Here is a 17,837-nt window from a genome sequence, read left to right on the forward strand (position 1 = left end):
TGCCTCTCTCTCAGCCTCTCTGCCTCTCTCTCAGCCTCTCTGCCTCTGCCAGAAGGTGTGTGACACCACAACCCAGCTTAACAAAATCTTTCTTATGTGTTTCATATATGCGAATACACTGTCACTATCTTCAGACACACCAGAAGAGAGCACCAGATCCCATTACAGATGGTTGTGAGCCACCATGTGGTTGCTGGGAACTGAACTCAGGACTTCTGGAAGAATAGTCAGTGCTCTTAACTGCAGAACCATCTCTCCAGCACCAACAAAATCTTTAAAATGAGACAAAGAATGAACCTGAGTGAATTTTAATGTACTTTGCCTCCTATAAACAAGCTGAGGTCCATCTCCCAGTATTTTCTATTGTAGCCTTCCTTTTTCTCGTTTCTAATTAATACCTAAATATACTTTCTTCTCTTTAGCCCTTAAGTTTACATGTATAAAACTGGTGTGGATGACTTTCTTCTAGCTCTGGCTATATAATTAGTAACATAAAGACAAGGAGAAACTGATGAACTGGCCTGCCTCCATTGTAGGCTTAAAAGCTATCTTATAATAACGACAAACAAGGCTCATTTCTGTTTATAACTGCTCTATGCCCCACTTGTAACCTTAACTATAAACGGCTCTGTACTGCCTGTTCCAGAAAACTGTGCCTTATGTTTCCAACCATCTTGCAACCCTAACTTTGTTTCAGAAGGTTGTATAACTACCTGGGTTCTCACTGCCTTGTTAAGTTGTTGTTATGACTGCCTTGTTAAGACCACCTTGCAATCATGTCTATTTCAGGGGATCTTTGCAACTAATGTCTTAAGCTTATGTTCTGCTCCTGAACTCTGCCTATTTTGAGCACCAAATCCCCTACTTAGAAATCCCCTACCCGCCAGGCAGTGGTGGCTCATGCCTTTAATCCCAGCATTTGGGAGGCAGAGGCAGGCGGATTTCTGAGTTCGAAGCTAGCCTGGTCTACAGAGTGAGTTCCAGGACAGCCAGGACTATACAGAGAAATCCTGTCTCGAAAAACAAAAAAACAAACAAACAAAAAAAAACCCACCTAAATAAATGAATATATAAATAAATAAATGAAACTCCTCTGTGAAATTTTTAAACAGTACTGACTGGAAGTGAAAGTTAAATCTATGTTAACTATTTGATTAGAAGTATAAACTGTTACTATTTATGTTTATTTGCCTTCTTCTACAATTTTCCAAGGAGGAGAAATGGTGAGCTGGGAAACAACTGAGGCAAAAAAAAACCAAAAAAACAAAAACAAAAAAAAACAAACCAACAACTCGGTGAAGGTCCAGTGCCAAGTCAAGCTTCAATAGCCTAAGTCCCCATTGAAGGAAAGGCGGCCCTTTCCCTTTTTAAAGATGGCGCCCCTGGCGACAGTGAGGGCACGCGCGCAAAGCGCTCTGGGAGCGGAAGTCGACTGTGCGGCGGCGGTCAAACCGGAAGGGGAGGCGCTGGGGCCTGGAGGAGCGGTCTGTATCGCTGCGGTTGCCGGTGTTTGCGGGTTGCAGGGAGCCGGGCCGGCGGTCGGGCTGTGTCGCGATGCCGGAGCTGGCGGTGCAGAAGGTGGTGGTCCACCCCCTGGTGCTGCTCAGTGTGGTGGATCATTTCAACCGGTGAGCGGGTGGCGCGTGGCGGCCACTCGGCGCAGGGCTGCTGAGTCACGGGCGCGCCGGGCAGAAACGCGGCGGCCGGGGACACGGGTGGGGGGCTAGCGACCCCAGCGGCTCCACACCGCGATGCTCGGAACCCAGTGACAGCCTCGCACCCCGGCCAAGGCCGCCACTTCTGAGCCTAGCCCCCCTGTTGAGTGCCCGGAATCGGGACGATGCTAACCAGCCTCGGCCGCGCCTTTTACCAGAAGGGCTCGGCGCCGTAAGGCAGTGCTTTAGTCTCGTGTGTCCGTGCCTGTAAAAGCTGTCACCGAAATTCTGGTCTCGAAATCCCCGATGAACGATTTTCTGGATGAGTCAGTGATTGTAATCAAGTTTCTAATTGGGGTTCTGGTTGGATGGTACCTTTAAAATGTGAATAAGGTGCAGCTTTTTCCTCTAAAAATGAGGCAGATGCAGACTGGGGCCAGCCTACAGTTCACTTGGTTAGCTCACTGCCACCCTTGCCTTCTCCAGCCGTTCATCCTGCCAGACCTGTTGCACGTGTTCGGAAGTTTTACAAGATAATTAGTTGAGTTAACAAATATGAAGATCCAGGAGGGAGTCTGTGCTTGCTGTAAAGTCGCTCTAGTTCCTGGTCCGAACCAGGCTTTGTGCCGCTGACTCAACCAGAGCCAAAAAGCCGATCTCAAGACAGGTTTTTTATTCTGGGTTCAGTTGTGTTGCTCGGATGCCTCTGTCTTAACAGGCTCGGTGGGCTTTTCTACAATACATACGGTTTTACTCCCGCGGGATACTAGGGGTCCTAGTGGGGTGAGCACTGTTTCAGTTTTATTTTGACACTTGGTAAGAATCAAGTTGGGGCAGACACTGCAGACAGTTGTATCAGGGAACAGATGGAGGAGCTTTAAAGCTCCATGGATGAAGTTCCCACTGGCATGTGGAAAATCGTTGAAGTATTTTCAGTGGATTAAAGAAAGGAAAGAAAAATACATAGCCACCAGTAATACAGAACCCTTTATTTTGTTCTGCCTGTACTGTAAATTTAGGATACAGGCTCCATGTTAAGCAAAACACTACAGTTAAACTAACATGAAACTTGGGACTGTTGAAGAGGTATGCTGTTCGTTTTACTGTGGCTTGTGCGTTTCCTTAGCAGAGAATTAAGTTGTTTCCAAATAAGCAATTTGCTGGTAGCTAAAGAAAATAATTCTTTGCAGAGCAATATGCTCGAAGCTACTTAGCAGAAAATCATACAGGATGTTTGAGATGGAAGTTGTAAAGCAAAACCTTCTCACCCGTCCAGCCGTTCTCCCAGTGTAGACTGACTCTCTCCCTGAGCCCCTAGGCTATCCAGAAGCTGCAATACATCTGGAGCTGGTTGGCATGGTACAGATGTTGTAGAGAAGAATTGGCTATACCATAAAACTGGTGCTTCCTTAGGTCTTCGTCCCTGGAGAGAGTTTAAAGGACACGGGGAAACTGAGAAAGAGACAAATAGGCATGACTTTTTCTCCAAGCCAGTATTTGAAATCTTTAGAAAGTATCGCTTCCAGTGTGTGTTGGGATAGTTTCCTTATCTTTATTACCAGGAACTAACCTGTTACATTTGTTTATGGACCTTTTTTAGTTCCCACATAAACTAAATTGTAACTTTGTTATTGATACTTGCCACTGAGTAGCAAGTATCAGCTTTTCCGACTGAGTGTCTGACTGACCACCTGTTTTTCTCATTCAGAATTGGCAAGGTTGGAAACCAGAAGCGGGTTGTTGGTGTGCTTTTGGGATCGTGGCAAAAGAAAGTGCTTGATGTATCCAACAGTTTTGCAGGTAAAGGATACGCTTTCAGTTTTGCTTAAAATGTCTGTTTACTTACAAAAAGTGAACCTTTTTTTTTTACTACAGCTTGAAGAGCCTATTTCAGAATTGCTCATATGTAGGAAACGGAGACTAATGGCTCCACACTAGTCCAGAGGGTGGATAGTTTTAACTTGCTGTCTCTGTTGTAGCTTCCCAGCTCAGCCATTGGCATGTCATGGCAGTGTGGCTAAGTTTCAGAACAAGCCATCGGGTAGCTTGTCAGCTCCCACAGTAAACATTTGAACTCTGGCTTTGGTGGGGCAAGGAGAGAGATAGGAGACTGTTTACCTTACACTCTGTGTAACGAATCTTTACCAGAACATGACATTTATGCTCCATGTATTATTGCCAGCAGCATCTGTGACCTTTAAAAGGACCGTGCAGGAATTGAGCCTTTAGCAAGTCAGAGAGTGTGTGTCCTTTATAAGGCTCTTCTTCACCGTCCCTAAGTCTATAGAGTTTTAGGAGAAGCTGGAAATGTGGAGGTTTTGGATGAGGGGGAGGGAAGCAGTACTGCACTGGACAGGTCACATAGTGAGGCGGATGCTGCTGAGATCCCGCTGTGGCCAGACTTCTAGCTCCTGGGCAGAGTCTTTTTATTTTCTCTTTTTCCCTTTCTCCCCTTAGTACCTTTTGATGAAGACGACAAAGATGATTCTGTCTGGTTTTTAGACCATGATTATTTGGAAAACATGTATGGGATGTTTAAGAAGGTCAATGGTAAGTCTGAGTTTCTAATTTTGTGTGTGTGTGTGTGTGTGTGTGTGTGTGTGTGTGTGTTTAAACCTGGTGCTTTTGTATATTGTCAAGGACTGATTTACTTAGCTGGACCAAGTGAAAATAGACTGGTAGTAATAGAGAAGTGAGGTAGAATAAATAAACCACAGTGGTAGTCTAAGGCCATGTAGACCACGCAGGCTGGAGGCTGGGCTGGCCCTCACAGCTGCCTGCCCGAGTGCCTTAGTGCTAGCAAATTGCTAGCGAGTCTCTGGGCCACTCATCCACCACACACCCCACACAGCTGCTCTCTATGGAGTGCAAACTTGCATTTATTCATTTATTGCTCTGGAGCTGATCTGTTACTTCACATGTGACTAGTCCCTAAGCAAGTCTGGGAGACAGATGTCTCTGGGCTGCACAGTGCTTACCTCTTAGAATTCTGTTTGGGAGTTTGAGATTTCACAAATGTGTCAAGATGTATTTTTGTCTGGAATTCTCAACAAGGTAGAAAGCTGAAGTAAGTGCTGGTGCTCTTATTGCTTGTGACTCAGTTGCACAAATCTTGATGAAGCCGTAAAACTTACTGAGGTCTTGCTTCCCAGCCAGAGAAAGAATAGTTGGGTGGTACCACACAGGCCCCAAACTGCACAAGAACGATATCGCCATCAATGAACTCATGAAGAGATACTGCCCCAACTCGGTAAGTACACTGTTGTCAGACACTCTGTGATGCTCTCTGCCCCCTGCTCAAGTCAGCCTCCCCAGAAGACCTGGGTAGCAAAGCATTCTCCAAATGTTGCTTCTCCAAAGCCTTTGGCAGTAATATGTGACTCTGTTAATTTGTTGTGACCTAGTGTATTTAACGACGCCTGCTGGTGCCATGTATATGTCGGACTTAATCCTCCCAGAAACTGGATGTTGTGTTTATAAATGAGTAAACTGAAGTGGAGAATGACTAGTGGGCCAGTAAGGTGGCTGTGTGAGTGAGTAAAGGCCCTGTCACCAAACCGAGTTCTTTCTGCCTGAACCCTCAGTGGGAAGAGAGAATGGACTCCCACAATTCTGTATGTTCTGCGCGTGTGTGTGTGTGTGTGTGTGTGTGTGTGTAGCAAAATGCAGTGTTTAAGTAATTTTTTTTTTAAAAAAGCTTAAAGTATAAAATAAAGATCTGGGAAGGAGTGAAGCAGAGGTTGAAATTTTGGCCGAGGTGAAATGACTGGATCACATGAAATATAAGCTTATTTTTGCTGAACATCTGGCTTGTTTCTAATTGAATGAAGAAATTGGTCTGAGAATTCAGAAGAAGGCTTGAAGTCGTACCTTGTGTCAAAGGGGAAGGTGCTTGCTAAGCTGTGTTTTTCTACCAGGTATTGGTCATTATCGATGTGAAGCCAAAGGACCTGGGACTTCCCACCGAAGCCTACATCTCAGTGGAGGAAGTTCATGACGTAAGCTGCCTGCCTTGGGCTGGAGAGTGGGTTAGCGAGTTCTCGGGTGGGTTTGGGGACTTTTTGGTTTTGTTTTTTGTTTTGTTTTCTTTTCCATGTTCAACTCAACAAATCTTTCTCTCAATATAACAAAGCGAAGGCTGAGTCCTGCTAGCAAACCAGCCTTGAGTTTTTTAAACATCTAATTTTAGAAATAGAAAGGGACCAAAAAACCTGCGATCCTTTTTCACTAAAGAAACTGAAGCCGTGACTAGTGAGGTGAGGCTCAGAGTCATCACTAAGACCAAGCAGCCCAGTGGTCACACAGAGGCCGTCACAGCAAGGGAAAGGCCAGGCTGCTGCAATGTGCAGTGTCCTCCTGAGATTCAGTCCTTCAGACAGGCCCTGGGGTTTCAAACAGGCAAGACAGAGTTGTCAAGCGCCAGGTAGCAAGACCTGTGATCTTTGCAGGGTGTTTCATTGAGTAGAGCACTGAGCAGTAGCTAACCTTTCTTTCTCTATCCTCAGGAAAGCTGGTTGGGAACTCTTGGGTAGAACTTGATGTAGCAGGGTTTCGGGGATGGGTACAGAGTATTTATCAGGGTGTCCAGGGAGCCTGGTCTTCAGAGTCAAGAGGGATTACTGTTTTTTTTTCTATATGGTTTTAGAACTTAAAAGGAGTGTTCTAGGGTCGTGCCCTCCCAGCCTTACACTAAGCCTGTTCTTTTGCAGCTCCAAGGAACTTAGATCCAGATGTTGTTTGGTTGCAGTAAAGCTTTTATCCCTGGTCCAGACCCAGTTGTCATCAAGTTCTAGAAGCCTGGAAGGCTCAGGCCATCCTAGTACCCACAGACTAGAGTGACCTTGAGGGAATCCTCATGCCATCCCACTCCAGCAGGTCCCGTGTCTAGGGTGACTTGAGAGGCTTGCCCGTGCCCTGTGGCTCACTCAGCACAAATTGGTGGAGTCCTGAAGTTTGTAGAGCCCTCATAAAAGGGCATGGCCTGTTCTGGCAACAGGGCTAAAAGGTGTCTCTCAAGTTCTACCATTGAGTCACCAGAGGTCGCGTGAACCAGCCCCTTGGGGAGATGCTTTTATTCAAACCACTAGTTACTCTCCTTATAACATTGGGACCCCTGGGTCATGTGATCCAGGGGACAGTAGGTGGTTAATTTAAATGTGTTGGCATGAGTGTGCCTCAAGTGTGAGTATTCTGTATTTTCCATTCTAGAAATAACCAAACTCTTAACCTGAGTCTTCCCAGCATTGCCCCACCCACCAGTGTGGGCTTGAGGGAATACCACAATTTTCCTTGACAAGAAAACTTTCTTCAGAGAACTACGTAGTGGCAGTGTCCTGCAGCCCTGTCTTAGCCTTGAGGGCTTATATTTCAAAGTGAACCTAACCCCACCATTGCTGAGGAAGTCTGTCATGTAGCCATGAAACGGTCTGAGCAGCTGCAGAAGACTCGGGTATGAAAAGAGAAACGTGCAGTTGGCTTATTGAAATAAGTAACCATAGTTAAGCCTCTTCTCACAGGATGGGACGCCGACATCAAAAACTTTTGAGCACGTGACTAGTGAGATTGGAGCGGAGGAGGCTGAGGAGGTCGGAGTGGAGCACTTACTGAGGTGAGTCTGCTGGTTCTCGGCGGTTAGGGGACCCAGGGTCAGTGTGTCTCAGCCCATGTGGCAGCTCACAGCCACCTGTGACTCCAGTTCCAAGCGATCTCATGCCCTCTTCCACCCTCCATGGCCTAGGGACATATGTGGTGTACATGTGGAAAAGCAGACGTGCACACTCAGGGACAAAATAAGAAATAAGTCAGGCTGGGCATGGTGGTGCCCACTTACAATCCTAGTACTTGGGAGGCAGAAGCTGGTGGATCTCTGAATTTGAGGCCAGCTCTTTTGGGGGGAGGGGCATCAGGTGGGAGGGGTGCAGTTGGACAGTGCCAGAGTCAGCTGCGGCATGTGACCTTGGGGCCAGGTGTCATCCTGTCATGTATTGTACTTCTCTTGGTCTGGGACTTTGGTTTCTTAAGCCATACCTGAAAGACTTCATTTTCCATTAATAATACCACTAATAATTCGTGGTTTTGAAGATGACACTGACTGATTTAAGTTGCTCAACATTGTAGCAAAGCAGGTGGGAGAAACATCGTCCTTTAGAAGTCAGAGAAGCCAAGGTACTCCATAAACAGAGTTGTCTATGAGGGCTGGAGAGATGGATGGCTGGTGTTACTGAGAACCTGAGTTCGGTTCCTAGCAGCCCTGTCAGGTGACCAGCTCTGGGGGCATCAGATGTTATCTTCTGGCCTCTGAGAGTATTGCGCTCAGACACGTATGTACAAAATTAATAACAAAAGTTGCCAAAGACCCAGATTACCAGGAAGTTGTAGATCTGAACTGCTGTCCCAGACAGTCCTTACATTTGTGGGCATGTAGCCTGATGCTCTTTCTGCCTTTCTTATGGGTTGTTGCAGAGACATCAAGGACACTACAGTGGGGACTCTCTCCCAGCGGATCACAAACCAGGTCCATGGTTTGAAGGGACTGAACTCCAAGCTCCTGGATATCAGGAGCTACCTGGAGAAGGTAGCCAGCGGCAAGCTCCCCATCAACCACCAGATCATTTACCAGCTGCAGGACGTCTTCAACCTGCTGCCGGATGCCAGCCTGCAGGAGTTCGTCAAGGCCTTCTACCTGAAGACCAACGACCAGATGGTGGTGGTGTACTTGGCCTCACTGATCCGCTCTGTGGTTGCCTTGCACAACCTCATCAACAACAAGATTGCCAACCGGGATGCAGAGAAGAAGGAGGGACAGGAGAAGGAGGAGAGCAAGAAGGAGAGGAAAGACGACAAAGAGAAAGAGAAGAGCGACGTGAAAAAAGAAGAGAAAAAGGAGAAGAAATAGATCGTGTAGCTTTTTTAATTTGTAAATTAAAGTCTTATAAACTTAACTCCGTGTGCCACTAGAGGGTCCTTTGTCCCATTCAGTGCTTGTTGACAAGCGCTCTGCCCTTGTCACCCTTGCTGTGGCATTTTGTGGAGATGAATGGACAGAAGGACCGATCTCAGCCCTACACTACAGCTTCAGTTGCATGAGTTGGGGGTGTGGTGGCTCAAGTGTGTTCGATTGTATGAGAACAACATGACCTTTGGCGCTCTTCCTTTTATCCTTAAAAGGGATTTTTTTTTCCTATTTTATAAGATCCATGGGATCGGTTGGTGGTAATTTTCATAATTGCTAAATGGAATTCATGGATCCATACTATACCACCCAACACTTGAGCGCGGACCCTGCTGATCTCTTGAGACCACATGGTATCCTGGACCTGTAACTAGCGTTCTTAGGGCTTGGGGTCCAAGGCCATGTATTGTTTACCTCCACTGAGACAATTAAATGGCTTGGTTTTTACGTCTGTGTTCTAGTGGTTTGTGTTATTTTCAGATGCAAGGGAAATGATCTTCAGTTGCTGCTTCAGGGGATCCTAAGAACACCAGGCAACAGGTTAACCTAGTGTTAGCCAAGAACAGATGCTGAGAGGCGGGCCTGCCCCAGTGAGTGAGTGTATACATTAAGGAACTTGACACAGACTAGTCACCCAGCTGTCAATTCCCCTTTACTTTGTTTTTTTATTTTTTTATTTTGTTTTTCAAGACAGGGTTTCTCTGTGTAGCTCTGGCTGTCCTGGAACTCACTCTGTAGACCAGGCTGGCCTCAAACTCAAATCCACCTGCCTCTGCCTCCCAAATGCTGGGATTAAAGGCATGTGCCACCACTGCCCGGCTACTTTGTTTTTTTGAAACAAAGTTTTACTGTGTAGCCCTGGCTGTCCTCCCAAGTACTCTATCACCATAACTTAGCCTGTCAATTCCTTTCTTAAACAACTGCGACATCCTTGAGAATTCTCGTATACCCCTTGGGTTAAAATGTTGACAAATTTCTGAGTTTGAGGCCAACCTGGTCTATAGAGTGAGTTCCAGGACAGCCAGGGCTACACAGAGAAACCCTATATCGAGAAAAAAAAATTGTTGACAAATTTTAAAATGCTGTAACAAAAAAGTAAGTCAACTAAATCTTGGTCAAATGAAGGGGACTATAAGCCTCAAAGTAATCAGAAAGTTAAATTACCCATAGGGCCAGGCAGTGCACACATGGGTGTCCACAGTAGAATGTTAAGGGCTGTAGATAAAGCCTGTGTTTGGGTCACCGAAGTTCACTGAGACCCTGAGGTAAAAAGAGCAAATGACAGTTTTATCTAGTCTAGAATCCAGATGTTTGCCACCTCTTAACTGGATAAAAGAACTGTGACAGATAATGAGACAAACAGGAAGGGGCTCACTAGGGCCTACCCCTGCCTGAGGATCACCAGGCTGTGGCTGCTGGGTTGTCTTCAGTAGGGCAGCTGCTGGCATGCTGCTGTAGATAACCCTAAGTCAACTCACTGGGTCACACCCACAAGAGTCATGAAAATGGGAAGGGAGGTAATGGCTACATACCACCAAAGTACAGACATGTGTAAAAATGGCAAAATAGAATCATGCTCTCATACATGCTAGCGAAAAACTGAAGATGAGATAGGCCCCAAATCAGAGTGGAAGATTTGCCATGGGGTTGCCATGTTTAGAACATGCAGATAAATAAGAGCTTTTTTTCTCCAGAGAATGAACAAAAATAAACAGTTACGGGAAAAACCAGGATGCCATGGTCCTGGAACTTGGGGCAGGGGAAGGTGGAGAAGTCATCCAAAGAGTAGGTCCTCTATTTAGAAGTGAGGGCTTTGTCGTCTGAGCTGAGCCCACACAAAGCAGACTTATAGTGCTCTCCCAGTGTCTGGTGACATAGCATCAGACGGAAGGCATTTAGCTCATCCCCTTCTGATGAACTGGATAGTTATTGACTAAGGGGAGAGCTGTCTTGATTTCTCCTGTTTAATAGTTTGACCCACATGTGGGCATCAGGGACTGTTCCCTAGTAGGGTTTTCAACTTCCAAAGAAAAGAGACTAGTGGTTGGATCTCAGTGGTAGTTTGCTTGCCTAGCATAGGTGAAACCCTGCATTCATCTCCAGCACAGCATAAAGAAAAGAAAATATAGTGAATGGGGCAGGGACCGACTCTGTGAGTTCAAGACCAGCCTGGTCTACACACCGAATTCCACAACAGCCAGGGCTTTGAAAATGCCAAAAGAGGGTAAAACACTTGAATCCATTTTCTCAGGCCAAACTGCTGCCATCCTGTAGAAGAGGGTGAGCCTAGGAGAAGGTTTTAATAAAGTCGCTTATACAAGTGACTATGGATTTGACTGCCAACCCATGACATAAAACAAAGCTCTGTGTTAATACAATCTGGCAGTCTCAAGATTTCTGACTCAATTGTTCTTTGGGGGTGTTGAAAAGAAGGGTTCTTGAAGAATTGAGGTCCGGGGTGGGCTCTTTTCCACACAGACACATCTTAGCTACCCCTCAGTTTCCCCGCAGCAGCCCAGCCCAGCCTGTGCTGACACCTCAGGTAGAGCACTATCCCTTCCTGGGATTCTGTTTGAGCATATCTGAAATACCCCTGTGATGGTGTGCTGGTGTAGGTAAAGTGTCTGCCTGAGTCTGAGGTGTCTAGACAAGATATTTAGATGTGACCTTGCTGGTGGAAGAGTGTCAACAAGGACTTTGAGGTTTCAAAAGCCACACTGTGTTCCCAGTCATCTCAACTTGTGGTTCAAGATGTGAGCCCTCAGCTCTTAGGTTCTGGCTCCAGCTTCCATGTCCGCCACCTGCTGGCCCCGCCGTTATGGACCCTGCCCCTCTGAAACCACGAGCCCAAAGCCCAAAGCAAATGTCTAAAGTTGCTTTGGTTGTGACGTTTCATCACAGAGATAGAAAAAGAATAGGTTGTGGTTTGGTTCTTGTTTTTGTTGTCGTTGTTTTCAAGACATGGTTTCTCTGTGTAGCCTTGACTGTCCCGGACTCGATTTGTAGACCGGACTGGCCTTGAACTCATGGAGCTCCTCCTCCCTCTGCCTCCCAAGTGCTGGGATTAAAGACATATGCCAACACAGCCCACCAGTAACAGACATTTTTAATGAGAAATGGCCTTCAAAGGCTCAGATGTTTGAACACTCGGTCCTCAGTTGTGGGTACTCTGTGGGGAGGTGCTGCGGGCCTTGCTGGAGGAGGTATATCCCTGGGGGTGGGGGAATCGGAGAGCTCGAAGCTTGCCCCACTTCCAGTCCCCACTCTCTGCGTTGTGCTTGCTGTTGAAGATCTGCTCTCTCCGTTCCTTTGCAGCCTTGCCCCCCTGCCGGGTGGGTTCTTAGCCCTGTCACCGTGCCCTACCCCACTGCCGTGACAGGTTCTTATCCCTCTAGAATCATAAGGTCAATTAAATCCTTCCTCCCGAAGTTGCTTTTGGTCATGTCTTGTTTTTATAGCAACAGACAGTAACTGATAAATAACAATCCTTGAGTTTATCCTTATTGAAAAGATGAACGTTGTCAGAATTGGAAAAATGGGTGCTGAGCCAACCAACTAAACGTCCTTCTGCAATTCAGCTCAGAGTAAAGGCCAACCGGTTCTCTGATTTTTCTTTCTTTTTTAAAGACATTTGTTTTACATATTAAGTACACAGTTACTCTCTTCAGACACACCTGAAGAGGACATCAGTTTCTATTACAGATGGTTGTGAGCCACCATGTGGTTTCTGGGAATTGAACTCAGGACCTCTAGAAGAACAGTCAGTGCTCTTAACCACTGAGCCATCTCTCCAGTTCCCCTGATTTTTCAATGTGCTAGATGCAAAGTAAATCTTTCAAGGAGAAATTGGAGACTCTGGATTTTACTCCAGCTCCTAGAAGCCTCATTCAATTGAGAGTTCAACCATACACAATTATTTCTCTTCAAATAAATGGCACTGGCCCCGATGAAAATAAAATCTAGTGACCCATTAACTGCCCTAGCAGGGTGAGGGCAGTTCCCCCGCCCGTCTAGTTCCCCCGCCCGTCTACCTGTAAAACACAAGAATGAATCAAATGCTGTTTGTTAAACTTCAACATAAAAATTTAAAAAAACTCTGACTTTTTCTATGTAACAGAGAACAGCATCGACTTTCAAAAACTTAATTACTATCGTCATCGAAGGACTAGATAAGAATTCACTCTGGAAGTAGAGAAACGGAAGTGAGGAAAGAAAAGGAAAAGCTAAGGAAGCGGCCGCTGTGGAGGGCAGGGTGTCTGTCTCTAGAGCCCAGAGGAAGAGGGATCCTTTAGTCCACTTTGGCGTCAATCTGTTCTCGAACACTAGGTGGCGCCATTGACTGATCTCCCCTTTGATTCCCAGTTCAAGACAGACTTGAGAACTTCCCCTAAAGTCTTTTCAAGTCACTTCTGTTTAGAGCTGCAACCCTCCAGGAAGGATTTCGAAAACAATGCAGAGAGGCTGGATGCTACGATGGTGAAGCTGACCTTGATTGCTCTGCTGACACTTCTCACTCCGTGCACGGATATCCGCCCTCAGAGTCCAGAGGGTCCTGGTGACAGTTCTCCAAACTGGGTGAGAGCTATTGCTTTCTCGTCATTTATTTCAATTCCCTGATATAAATATCCCAGCGTGGACTCCATCCTAAGCACAGAAGCCCAAGAGATGCAAAGAATTGTAAAGTATGTCCACAAAGACGCAATGAAATAACTTGAAGTGTACACATGAACCCAAGCCAGCACTTGGGAGGTAGAGGCAGGAGGATCCGGAGCTCAAGGGCCACCTGGGCTACAATAGTAAATACAAGGCTACATGAGATTCTGCCTCAAGAAACCAGACAGACAGACAGAGACGACAGATATGCAGACAACAGAGTGAGATAATTCGGATGTGTGAGTCATGCTCTTTTAAAAACATGCTCTATTCCATTGTAAAGTTTTTTGTTGTTTTCTGTTTTGTTTTCAGGACGAGGCCTGGAATCAGATGTGTGCCAGCCAAGCTTTACAGCAATGGCTCACACCCCCTATTTTTAAGGGTATTTTTAATGGTAGTTATATCTAGCCAATAATAATAATAATAATAACCTCTTAAAATTTAACCACTAACTTTTGAAAACTCTTACCAAAAAAAAAAAAAAATCGAAGGATCACAGCAAGGGTCCCCTTTACCCCACCTTCCAAAGTCTTGGTTCTATGACCTCTGTGACCCTGTTAAGCGAAAGCTCCAAAGCCTGAAGCAATTGTTACATTTTGTTGATTACGTCTATATGTGACTGTGTGTGAGCCTGCCATGGCACACAAGCAGAAGTCAGAGGACACCTTGCAGGGGTCAGCTCTCCCCTTCCACAGTGTGGGTCCCAAACAGCAAACTCCAGGCATCAGGATTGGCAACACACATCATTACCTGCTTTGCTGTCTCCCCACCCAAGATTTGTGGGTTTTTTTTTTTCTATTTGTTTCTGTCCTTTTCTAGAAAACTTAGCAAGACTCATCAAACTCCTTATCCTCTACCTCACGTTGTAGGTGACAAATCTTTGTCCAGTTCTGGGGACTTGACAATGTGTTTGTTTTTTTGTTTTTGTTTTTTTAAGAAAGTATGTCATGGGAGGCAGAGGCAGGCGGATTTCTGAGTTCGAGAGTTCGAGGCTAGCCTGGTCTACAGAGGGAGTTCCAGGACAGCCAGGGCTACTCAGAGAAACCCTGTCTCGAAAAACCAAAAAAAAAAAAAAAAAAAAGAAAGAAAGTATGTCATGTATTTATGCTGGCCTCAAAATCACTGTGTATCCAATGGTGACCTTGAACTTTCTATTTCCTTGACTCCACACCCAAATTCTGGGGTCACAGGTGTGCACTATGGTGTGGTTTTATATCAACAGGCTAGAGTCACCTGAGAGGAAAGAACCTCTAAAGAATGTCTCCATAAGATCCGGCTGTAGGCTGTAGGCTGTAGGGCATTCTCTTAATTAGTGATTGTTGTGGGAGGTCTAAACTCATCGGATAAAGGTAACTTTTAAAGGTAATTGTGTAATTGTGGTCTCAGAGGCTTACTGCTTACCTGCCTAGGCCTAGAATGTTTTCAGCCTCTGAGTCTTACAGCTGAATAACCTCACTCTTTTAAGTTCTTTTGAGTTATGGTTCAACTAACTCAGCTGTTCTGACTCAAACACCTCTCCATGCTGACTGATTCAAACTGGTTTCTTTCTCTGTCTCTGACATTTTGCTCTGCTTGGCTTCATATTAACCTTGGCATTATGTTCTAATCTCCTGGCACCTCATTCTCTGGCTCGTTCTGTCTTCACCTGTGTTTAGCTTTGTTCGCTCTCTGCAACCTGTCTCTAACTGTCCTGGTAAAACTGCCTCCTCCTTTCCCTCTCCCTCACCCTCATAGCTTTACCTTTCCTCTCTCTTCTCATGAAAGTTGGGTAGATCCTATTTTGTCAAAGCTTCTGATTCGTCCCTTTGTCTGCCACTCAATTAGACATCACTTTCAGTTTTTGTTTGTTTGTTTTGTTTTGTTTGTTTGTTTGGATTTTCGAGACAGAGTTTTTCTGTGTAGCCCTGGCTGTCCTGGAACTCACTCTGTAGACCAGGCTGGCCTCGAACTCAGAAATCCACCTGCCTCTGCCTCCCAAGTGCTGGGATTAAAGGCGTGCGCCACCACCCCTGGTTTAGACATCACTTTCAAACATGGGTGATTCCTTCTATAAACTAACTTTACCTTCACTGTTTTGGATTAAAGGTGTCTAAGAGGGAGAGCGGACCCCAGAGAGCCCTGAGAGCCCCACCGCCGCCGCCGGCCTAGTCACCATCACCGCAACCATGAGCAGCGAGGCCGAGACCCAGCAGCCGCCCGCCGCCCCCGCCGCCGCCCTCAGCGCCGCCGACACCAAGCCCGGCTCCACCGGCAGCGGCGCGGGTAGTGGCGGCCCGGGCGGCCTCACATCGGCGGCGCCCGCCGGCGGGGACAAGAAGGTCATCGCAACGAAGGTTTTGGGAACAGTAAAATGGTTCAATGTAAGGAACGGATACGGTTTCATCAACAGGAATGACACCAAGGAAGATGTATTTGTACACCAGACTGCCATAAAGAAGAATAACCCCAGGAAGTACCTTCGCAGTGTAGGAGATGGAGACTGTGGAGTTTGATGCTGTTGAAGGAGAAAAGGGTGCGGAGGCAGCAAATGTTACAGGCCCTGGTGGAGTTCCAGTTCAAGGCAGTAAATACGCAGCAGACCGTAACCATTATAGACGCTATCCACGTCGTAGGGGTCCTCCACGCAATTACCAGCAAAATTACCAGAATAGTGAGAGTGGTGAAAAGAACGAGGGATCGGAAAGCGCTCCCGAAGGCCAGGCCCAACAACGCCGGCCAACCTATCGCAGGCGAAGGTTCCCACCTTACTACATGCGGAGACCCTATGCGCGTCGACCACAGTATTCCAACCCCCCTGTGCAAGGAGAAGTGATGGAGGGTGCTGACAACCAGGGTGCAGGAGAGCAAGGTAGACCAGTGAGACAGAATATGTATCGGGGTTACAGACCACGATTCCGCAGGGGCCCACCTCGCCAAAGACAGCCTAGAGAGGATGGCAATGAAGAGGACAAAGAAAATCAAGGAGATGAGACCCAAGGTCAGCAGCCACCTCAACGTCGGTATCGCCGCAACTTCAATTACCGACGCAGACGCCCAGAGAACCCTAAACCACAAGATGGCAAAGAGACAAAAGCAGCCGATCCACCAGCTGAGAATTCGTCCGCTCCCGAGGCTGAGCAGGGCGGGGCTGAGTAAAGGCCGGCTTACCGTCTCTACCATCATCCGGTTTGGTCATCCAACAAGAAATGAATATGAAATTCCAGCAGTAAGAAGTGAACAAAGATTGGGGCTGAAGACCTTAAGTGCTTGCTTTTTGCCCGTTGACCAGATAACATAACTGTCTGCATTATCTATGCAGCATGGGATTTTTATTATTTTTACCTAAAGATGTCTCTTTTTGGTAATGACAAACGTGTTTTTTAAGAAAAAAAAAAAGGCCTGGTTTTTCTCAATACACCTTTAATGGTTTTTAAATTGTTTCATATCTGGTCAAGTTGAGATTTTTAAGAACTTCATTTTTAATTTGTAATAAAGTTTACAACTTGATTTTTTTCAAAAAAAGTCAACAAACTGCAAGCACCTGTTAATAAAGGTCTTAAATAAAAAAAAAAAAAAAAAAAAAAGGTGTCTAAGAGTGTATCTGAATTCCAGCCAAAGGAATTAAAGGTGTGTGCTAAGGGCTGAGCCACACCACAACTAGAAACAGGTAAATAACACAATCTTGGGGTTCATCATGTGATTAAATATCCTGCAACAATTGTGGGTGGCACCATCCTGGGCTGGTGGTCCTGGGCTCTATAAGAAAACAGACTGAGCAAGCCAGTAAGCAGCACTCCTCGATCGATGGCCTCTGCATCAGCTCCTGCCTGCTGGTTCCTGCCCTGTTTGAGTTCCCATCCTGGCTTCCTTCAGTGATGGACTGTGATGTGGAAGTGTCAGCTGAACTAAACCCTTTCCTTCCCCAAGTACTTTCAGTCATGGTGTCTTAAAACAGCAATAGTAACCCTAAGACAGCTGTGCCCAGTTCCTGTGGTGCTGATGGTCAAACCCAGCTAAGCACCACACTTGTGCATGCTAAGCAAGTACCCCACTTATTGAGCCTCATCTCTAGCCCCCTCGGTTCTATGCTAGATCCACCACTCAGTGAAGGCACACACATGACAATTAGCTATGGCACCTTTTTTAAACTTTTTTTTTTATTTTTTAGATTTTTACTTATATGTGTCTGTGGGAATATACACATGGGTTCAGTGCCCATGGTTCCTCTGGAGCTAGGGTTTTGAGCAGACAGTTTTGAGCAAGCTGTTTGAGGTGGGTGCTACCTGGAGGAACTGAACTCAGGTCCTCTGGAAGAGCAGCATGTACACTAAGCCACCGAGCCATCCCTCTCAGTTCCGTAACATTTTTTCTCACATTGATGTAATGCGTGTTCACACATGCATACCCACGATACATTTGCAAAGACCAGAGGACAACCTGTGGGAGTCAGGCCTCTTCTTCTAGCATATGGGACCTGAGGATTGAACTCAGGCAGTCAACTGTGACTGCAAGTACCCTTATGGTCTGGGCCATTGTGTGGGCTCACAAATAGCTGTGGTGTTTATTGCCACTTTAGGTTCTGGGCTGTGTATCAATCA

General features: G+C 46.2%; 1 protein-coding gene and 1 pseudogene across 1 annotated transcript; both read left to right on the forward strand.

Moving 5' to 3' along the window:
- Positions 1-1,430: 1,430 nt before the first annotated feature.
- On the forward strand, positions 1,431-9,054 carry Psmd7 (proteasome 26S subunit, non-ATPase 7). The gene is made up of 7 exons (XM_028768591.1): positions 1,431-1,628; positions 3,364-3,455; positions 4,113-4,205; positions 4,808-4,905; positions 5,573-5,653; positions 7,172-7,263; positions 8,118-9,054. The coding sequence occupies exons 1-7, from the start codon at positions 1,555-1,557 to the stop codon at positions 8,548-8,550; spliced, it is 963 nt and encodes a 320-aa protein (XP_028624424.1). The 5' UTR covers positions 1,431-1,554; the 3' UTR covers positions 8,551-9,054.
- A 6,371-nt stretch (positions 9,055-15,425) lies between these two features.
- Positions 15,426-16,395, forward strand: LOC114622260 (annotated as a pseudogene).
- Positions 16,396-17,837: the final 1,442 nt, after the last annotated feature.

This window comes from Grammomys surdaster, unplaced genomic scaffold (genome assembly GCF_004785775.1).
Source record: "Grammomys surdaster isolate TR1022 unplaced genomic scaffold, NIH_TR_1.0 187, whole genome shotgun sequence".
NCBI classification, from domain to species: Eukaryota; Metazoa; Chordata; class Mammalia; order Rodentia; family Muridae; genus Grammomys; species Grammomys surdaster.

Coding starts and splice junctions, on each gene's coding strand:
- Psmd7 (XM_028768591.1), top strand. CDS start 1,555: ATGCCGGAGCTGGCGGTGCAGAAGGTGGTGGTCCACCCCCTGGTGCTG. Junction 1,629..3,363: donor GTGGTGGATCATTTCAACCG/GTGAGCGGGTGG, acceptor TTTCTCATTCAG/AATTGGCAAGGTTGGAAACC. Junction 7,264..8,117: donor GGAGTGGAGCACTTACTGAG/GTGAGTCTGCTG, acceptor GGGTTGTTGCAG/AGACATCAAGGACACTACAG.